This window comes from Condylura cristata, unplaced genomic scaffold, assembly GCF_000260355.1.
Source record: "Condylura cristata isolate star-nosed mole 26May11 unplaced genomic scaffold, ConCri1.0 scaffold00032, whole genome shotgun sequence".
NCBI classification, from domain to species: domain Eukaryota; kingdom Metazoa; phylum Chordata; class Mammalia; order Eulipotyphla; family Talpidae; genus Condylura; species Condylura cristata.
In genome coordinates, this window is record NW_004567133.1 from 8,609,790 (window position 1) to 8,618,243 (window position 8,454).

At 50.1% G+C, this 8,454-nt stretch overlaps 1 protein-coding gene across 2 annotated transcripts in view; it reads left to right on the top strand.

Annotated features, from left to right (window-relative positions):
- Window positions 1-8,454, top strand: part of COG7 (component of oligomeric golgi complex 7) — a 40,846-nt gene that overhangs the window by 10,158 nt on the left and 22,234 nt on the right. For both annotated transcript variants that reach the window (XM_004691716.2, XM_012731993.1), the window contains exons 7-9: window positions 4,108-4,306; window positions 6,228-6,355; window positions 7,298-7,452. In XM_004691716.2, coding sequence (XP_004691773.1) covers window positions 4,108-4,306; window positions 6,228-6,355; window positions 7,298-7,452 — 482 coding nt within the window. The remainder of the gene's footprint in view (window positions 1-4,107; window positions 4,307-6,227; window positions 6,356-7,297; window positions 7,453-8,454) is intronic.

Sequence of the window (8,454 nt, forward strand, 5' to 3'; positions counted from 1 at the left end):
GGAATCGAACTCATGTGGAAGCGGCTTTAGATTCTCAGTGCTGTGCTTTAACCCGCTGCGCCACCAGGGAGGGCCAGTTTTTCTTTTTTTTAAAGATTTATTTACTTATGCATAGAGAGCTGGGGTACAGGCCAGAGGTGCAGGGGCCGTGAGAGAATTCATCAGAGACAGAGTGGGGAGCAGAACAAACAAATCCACTGAAATACACTGCTGAGGGGAGCAGCGGGCAGGTCAGGAGAGGTCTGCCGCTCCATGTGGGTCACCTCCGGGGCCGGCTTCAACCTCACACTGAAGCGGCTACAGCCAGCTTTTGCAGTGCTGCGCTCCAACCCGCTGCGCCATCAGATAGGGCCCCGAGACTTGCAGCTTTTCCAGACATCACTAGGTGCGGAAGCACTGCACGACAGACAGGGCGCTGTGTGAGGCTGCTGTTGTGCGGGCGCTGAGATGGTGCCGGGGCCTGCCACTCCGTTCGCACTGTTAACACCACGCCAGTTTTTGTTGCAAGTCTTTAAAAGGATTCTGGTGCTTCTACCTGAAGACTGTGTGTTCGGTTTTCATGAATTGTCTGTCAGTGGCGGCTGCTGTCTTGCATCACTGTCGCTCGAAGGCCAGCCAAGAAAAAGGATTTAGACGTCTCCTCTTCTATTCGTACCACACCCTAAATGTTGTGAGACACACGTTGGTGTTAATTTCTGCTTTGGCCCCTGGTCTGCTTCCTTTTCTGCACGGTGGCTGTCATTTCCTGAAGCACAGTACAGTGCAGAAGAAGCCAGAGGCTCCTGGGTAAATGCGCTTTCTTCAGACCCCACCCCCACCCCCACCCCCAGTATGAGTGTGGGAAGTTTCCAGCATATGAGGAGTTGAGAGACTTGTACGGTGAAGACCCAAATGCCACCTCCTGGCCACACGTCCTCCCATTCACTCATCTTACTCTTTTGGTCTGTTTCAAAGTAATTTGTAAACATCCTTTTCCCATGCATAGCGTTAACTGGAGTTCAGTTCAATATTTGCTTTTTTTTTTTTTTTAAATAAGGTAATATTATGAAATGCAGTGTTTTTAGATATGCCATTGATATGGTTTTGACAAATACTGTGTGATCCAATTCCCTATCAGGATACCAAACATCCCCATAAAGGTGATTTACAAAGTTCTCTTATTCTTGGTCACCCCTGTTCAGATTTTTTCCCACCATAAATTTGTTTATCCGGTTTCAGAATTTCATGTAAATGGAATCACATAGTGTGTGTGATTTTGAGATTTATTCATGTTGTGTTTATCAGTAGTTTGTTCCTCTTTATTGTTCCGTGTGTTTTTGAGATTTACTCATCAGCACTTTGTTCCTTTTTATTGCTGAATGCTGTTACATGGTGTGAATATACCGCAGTTTGTTTATCCTCTTATTGGTAGACACTTGGGCTCCTTCCAGCTTTAGGCTGTTACAAACAATAACAGCATTGTTCTGAGCATTGTTCTGTAAGTCTCTCTGCGGACACACATGTTCATGTCTCTTGGGTAAATACCTAGGAGTGGAACTTCTGGGTCACAGGAGAGGTGCATGGTCAGATTTATAAGAAACTGCCAGACATTTTTCCGAAGTGGCTGCGCTCTCCGCACCCCCCGAGAGTCTGAGCGCTCCACACCCTCAGCATTAGGTGTCAGTCATTTCACACCCGTTTGATGGGTGTGTTGCAGTGTCTCCCCGTGGCTTTAATTTGTATTTCCCCAACTGACTAAGGATGGAGAGCACTTTTCATCCCATAATTAGCCATTTCTAGATCTCCGTTTGTGACGTGTCTGCTTAGGTCTTTTGTCCCCTAGAAGACGAGTGGATTATTTGCTTTTTGACTTGTAAGAGTTCACTTGTACTCTGAGTACAAGACCTTTAACAGATACGGCTTGTGGATATCTTCTTACGCTCTATGGCTTGAGCACAAATATTACTGTGGTGAATGTTAATTTATCAGGTTTGCGCTTTTGCTGATTGCTGCCCGTGACCTAAGGCGGCATTACCAGCTCGCTCCCAAGTTGCAAAGATAATATTTTTTTCGCTTGGAGCCTGTTTAGCTTTTGCAGTTAGTTCTACAGTCCGCCTTGCATTAGTATAAGGTAGCATCAGATTATGTTCACAGAAGCTATTTAGATTAATCCTACAATCCTAAGTGATGGCTTGGTCTTGTTGGCAGTGAACTTCTTGATGGTCCTTTTGGCCAGTGGCTGGAAAATTTCCCTTGCCAGATTATTTCAGTGGGTGTTCTGAGAGGAACCTCTAGAGGATGTCTAAGGGGCCTCGTTTGCTTTAATTGTAACATGCATTTAAGAAATGTGACTGAAAGTCTAGGTTATGACTTTCTAGTTTCAGCTGACCAACCAGTTAGAACTCTTTCGAGTAGAGTCATTTAGTCTAATCCTTCTCCCTGTTCCAGGCCATTTAAGCGAGAGATAAGAACAAAAACTGCAGTCCTTTCTTGTATAGTACACAGAGAAGAGGTAGGATTTCTTTGCAGACAAAATTGTTTTCGTTCCCTTCTTGGGTTCCTTCTTGTAATACAGTGTTTCTTCCAGCAAATGAGGATGCGAACTGGGCAGCTTCTCAAGGTCTTTACCATTCTCTTGCACAGTGTGTTTGGGGGTGATGAGGACAGGGTGGCTGGGATGCCTGAGAAAAAGGTCTGGCTGGTGCCCATGTGTGTGTAGGTATCAGAAAACATGCAAGATGGAACTTCGAAGTCAAGACATGAGTTTGGCTTTCTGAAGAAGATAGTCTAGAGCAACAGAGTGGTTTTAAGAATGGTTTTGGTGTCAAAGCATCACTTACGAAATTTTCCCGTCAAAAAATGTAACCTTCGGCCCTCCCTGGTGGCACAGCGGGTTAAAGCACAGCACTGAGAATCTAAAGCCGCTTCAGCATGAGTTCGATCCCCGCCTGCCCCGGAGGTGACCACATGGCATGGCAGACCTCTCCTGACCCGCCCGCTGCTCCCCTCAGCAGTAGACTTCGTCTATCTGCCTGTTCTGCTCCCCACTCTGTCTCTGGTGAAGCCTCTTACCACCCCTGAGCCTCTGGCCTGTACCCCAGTTCTGTATGCACAAATAAATAAATCTTTAAAAAAAAATGTAACCTTCATGCTATCATGAAGAAGCTCATAAACCCAAATTAAAGACTGGCAAAAGAACTGTCCTGGACTCTTCAGTAATTCCAGTGTCATAAAAGGAAAAAAAGGTTGACATCCTTTTTTATATTAAAGGAACAAAAGGGGAAAAAAAGAGAACAGCTAGGTGCCAAGGTAGGAGTCTTGTCTGGTTTCTGCAGGGTGACAGAAAAGCTGTCAAGGGCATGACCAGGACACTGGGGACACTGGCTTGGAGATGTGAGCGGCAGAGGCATTCTGTCGGGGCAGTTCAGTGGCTGAGGCGTTGTCACTCGGAAGACCTTGCCGAGTTGCAGTCTCGTGGTGGTGTCTGTGGCTGCCCACCCAGCGGTGCGGAGAGAAATTCAGCAGATGTGGTGAAAAAAATAGCACTGGGGGATGTGAGGAACCCCCTTGTGAATGCACTAATCTGGTTTTGTCCAAGAGACCTACAGTGCCCAGGACAGGAACCAGGCTCTCGGTGAATAGGTGAATCTACTCTAAAAGGCTCCCAAGACACTATTCCTGGTGGCCCCTTGAATAAAATATGTCTTCTCTGAGAACTGTGTCAAGGGAGAGGTGGTCGGCCGTCCTGCACACTGCCAGAAGTTGTCAGTTTCTGACTTACTTTTCGTTAATTCTGTTTCGATCCCTCCCCCCCGCTTCTACACATCTTCCAGGCCCCCCCCCCCCCCGTTGCCAGTATTGGTGACCATCTCCACGCTACTTTCAACAGAGTTGGGCATGGCCAGGCCCTTGGGCCCAGGGATAGACGCACAGCAGCCATTTGGTCTGGACCCTGGGCAGAGCTACCATTGTACTCGGTGCTCAGAGCCTTCATGGCGAGGAAACCCTGGGGCCTGTCGCTCCGGGGTGGCCCAGCGCCTGGCAGCTGGAAGGAGGCCTTTGCGCCACCAGGAGCCTGCCAGTGGCAGCGGTGTGCCTCGAGTCCATGTCCTCTCTCTCTCGTTGCAGGTTTTCAAGAACCCCTACGAGGTGGTGACCGTGCTGCTGATTCAGACCCTGGGGGCCTTGCTGCCCTCTCTGCCAGTCTGCCTCAGCGCCGGTGTGGAGCGGGCCGGGCCTGAGCTGGAGCTCACCAGGCTGCTGGAGTTCTACGACACCACCGCCCACTTTGCCAAGGGGCTGGAGATGGCGCTGCTCCCCCACCCACGTGAGCATTCCTTCCTCCCAGACTAGCTTGTCTTCACTTGCTCTGTTTGGAACTCTGGGGCTGGGTGGCTGGTCTCTCCAGGTGCTCATTTTGCAGAATGGAAAGGATCACAGTTTCCCTTTCCAGGAGATACGGGAGGCCTCTCCATGGAGACGCTGCCACTGTGGCGATGGTGATGTGTAATGGACTTACCCAGCACCACTCCTGAGCCTTCCTCGCTCTGGGGAGGAGATGGACACCTCTGCAGGGTCTTAGAAAGCCAGAGGCAGGTAGCGTTAGCAGCAGTTGACAGCAGGTTTGTCTGGGGGGGGGGAAGTGGCCTCTGCCTCTTAAGTCCTTGTAGAACCTTGCACAGTTCAATCTAAATAGTAAGTTGAAGAGAACAAGTGGGTGAGAGGAGCTTTCTGAGGGGACAGCAGCATGCTTCCAGGGGCAGGGATGTGGCGTGGGGCTGAAGGTGGCCTTGGGAGGAATGGCCCTGCGCACCCGAGCATGAGGCCCACGACGGTTGGAGGGCAGGCAGTGGCTGACGCGCTGGTTCTCCCATCTGGGTTAAAAGCTCCATAAACTTGTAAGTAATACAGCCCGTGTGACGCGTAGTGCTGTCAAATCAGATAATCACTTCGGGAAAACCTTGTTCTGCCATTTGGCAGCTTTGTCACTAACTCGGTTTATTTAATAGTTATTCTCTTTAATTACATTTGCGCATAATTACCTTAGACATTCCAGGGAGTGTGTTTATTGTTCAGGCTCTTGATGATTCACTCGTGTTTGTGGCCCACTCACTGGTTGGGGCCTGGCCTGGCAGGAGAGAGGCTCAGGGGATGTGGTTACTGCCGGGGAGGAGGCGCCCCGGGCCTGGTGGCTGTGGGAGGCCGGCCTCGCACCCTCCTGGGTCAGAGAAGCCTTCCTCCCCCCGTGACAGAGTTTACTGAAGAAGAGAGAGAGCCTCACTCTCTTAAGAGTCAGATGCAGAAATCATTTGTAAGTCAGGTTCAGATTTTTAATGATTCCTATTGAGGTTTTCAAAGCATTAAAAAAAGATTTATTTACTTATGCATATAAAAGCTGAGTTACTAGGCATAGAAAGTTACTGTTCATACGTGCTCACACAAGGAGGAAGCAGCAGCACTTTGAAAGAGCCTTCACCCTACCTGCCCACCCCTTTCACCTCCGGGCCAGGCAGGTGGGGCCTTGTAAGCACTAAGGTGTTTGGTGTCTGCCTGAAGAGGTAATTCTCAGGGGCTGCATGGCTGTGCACTTGTGACTGTGTGTGCAGTTGGAGGGAGACTTTTGGGAATGCTTAGTGTGCGAAGTGTCTTCTTTCTGTAATTCTGGGAAGCTCAGCATGTGAAGCGTTCTTCTTGCAGTCTTCTCAGCATTAGCCCTTGAGCTGGACCCTGAGGAGATGAGACTGGTGAAGTTCTTGACTTGGGAATACGAGGACAGTGTCTAGAACAGTGTCTAGGAAAATAGTACATGAAGCCCAGACTTGTCTAATATTTATAGATGCTATTGTTGAAGTTTCCAGGAACGATCAACGCAGATTGACAGAATATAGTCAGTCATCCCGTAGGATGAAGCAGGGAAGGTTCCAGGGAAGTGTCTTTTACCTATTGTTCCCCAACAGTTAATTTCCAATTCTTTCTTTTTTTTTTTTTTCTTTGCATATATACTGGAGTATAGGCCAGAAGTGTGGAGGGTGAGAGGATTCACCAGAGCCATAGTGGGGAGCAGAACAGGTAGATCAACCGAAATACACTGCTGAGGGGAGCAGCAGGAGAGACAGGAGAGGTCTGCCGCGCCATGTGGCCAGGGATTTAGCTCAGACCTTGGCAGTGACAGCGCTGAGACTTAGCCCCTGGGCCACCAGGGAGCCCCTCCATGTTCATTTTTGCTTTTTGTTTCCATTTCTCTAAAGATGAGCACAACTTGGTCAAAGTCATGGAGCTGGTGGATGCTGTGTATGCTCCGTACAAGCCCTACCAGTTGAAGTATGGCGACATGGAAGAGAAGAACCTTCTCATTCAGATCAGCGCGGTGCCTTTGGTAATGTTCGAAGACTGCCAGTGGCCTAATTCGAGGATGCGTTCTGTTTGCCAAGCATGGGGTTGGGGGCGGAATGCGCTGAGAAGGTCTGAGTTGGAATCACATGTGCAAAGAATTGGGAACAGGTGTGCAAAACATGGGCTCCAGGTGCCTTCTGGGCTGTTGTGATCCTGTAGAAAACTCAACCCCAGCTAGGCTGGCAGCTCTCCAGGTCCCCAATAAAGGTCTAGCAAAGCAAGAGCCTTAAGTCTTCTGGGGGTGAATTCAACGTCTATGATTTGGTAATTTCTTATCACTGGCAGTGTTTTGTTTCAAGGAGATGTGCAGATGGCCTGGAGGTCATGCTGGCACACAGCAGTGCTATAGGTGATGAGGGGCAGGTCACTGGCACCAGGGGGTGGAGGTCATTGCAGTGCAAAGTGGTATTTTAAGGTTGTCCACTCTGGGGAGAGCTGGCATTGGAGAATTGATCTGAAAGTCCTTAGAAGGTGCCGCCTGTTGCCATTTTTGTGTTTTCTAGGGATGTTCCTAGAAAGTGTGTTCTGCTTCTGTTACTTTCTTGCCCCTGAAGGAAGCAGCTTCACTACATTCTTTTGGGGTGTGTGGTATGGAGAATTTGAATCCTAGCTGGTGAGCATGAGAGAGAGAAGCCATCTTAATGACAAAAACAGGAAGGAGATGAGAACTGTGAGGATGACTCGAAGTATTGGATAGGCTTTTCTGCTGCTGTTCATTTCTGTGACCTCGCTGCCACACAGACCAGCTGCCCATGGGCAGGCCCTTGAAGAGCTGTCCGGGTTTGGGAGTATATTGCTGATGTCCCTGTTAAAAAAGTGGCCGTACTGCGGGTGAGGAGGCTTGGCAGTCTGCCTCAGCTTAATGCTGTCTGTTCAACTGTTCTCGGGTCTGAGGTAGCTTTGCTTGTCCAAACTTGCTGTGCAGGAGCATGGAGAGGTCATCGACTGTGTGCAGGAGCTGAGCCACTCCGTGACCAAGCTCTTCAGCCTGGCGTCTGCAGCTGTGGACAGATGCATCCGATTCACCAGTGGCCTGGGGACCTGTGGCCTGCTGACAGCCCTCAAGTCCCTCTTTGCCAAGTAAGGCTGGGGGGTGGGGCAGAGTGTCACCTGTCCCAGTGAGCAGCACGTGTGTCCTATCTTCCTGTTCTGAGCCTTGGAGAAGCGATTGCGCTTGGGCCCGAGAGCAGGATGTTCGCTGGGGCCCCGTTTGTAGTCGCGGGACTTCTGAAGCAACCTAAAGGCCCGGCATTTGGCAGTGGCTGAGCACGAGCTGGTGTGCTCACGCAGGGGCGCTGTGCAGCGAGGAAGGCTCGGAGTAGATCTGCGCACACACCACGGCCAGAGCTCAGAAACTTGCTGCTGTGGCATAAAAAGCAGCCGCAGAGTAAGTCATAGTATAACATAGTATGTGAAAAGAATGTACAAAAATGGGGTATATTTTCGGTAGCAGGACTTGGCGAACCGCCACAGGCCAGCTGGCAAGTATTTCAGGCCTTGCAGCCATCAAGTCAGTAGAGACTTCCGAGGCCCTCTGCCGCCGGGCAGGAGCAGACCACAGACGGCACCTGTGTGAGTGGCGCGGCTGCGTGCCAGTACAGCGTGCTTTGCCAAACACTGGGAACACCAGCTCCTGGCCTTGATCTTTTTTCTACTTTAAAAATGTACTCCAGGCCCTCCCTGGTGGTGCAACGGGTAAGGACACAGCACTGCAAGCTGGCCACAGCTGCTTCAGTGTGGGTTCGATCCCGGGCCCAGAGGTGACCCACAGGGTGCGGCAGACCTCTCCTGTCTCGCCTGCTGCTCCCCTCAGCAGTGTACTTAGTTGAGCTGCCTGTTCTGCTGCCCACTCTTTCTCCAGTGATTCTCTCACTGCCCCTCTGCCTCTGGCCTGTACCCCACCTCTGTATGCATAAATAAATAAATCGTTAAAAAAAAACTTTAAGAAAAATGTACTCCATATTCCTACAGCTAGAGGTTGATAGGATCTCGTGAGCCAACTGTGGCCTGCCATCTGTCCTCATCAGCAAGTCTCGCTGGACACAGCCTTGCCCGCTCACTTCCCTGTGGCCTGTGACGCCT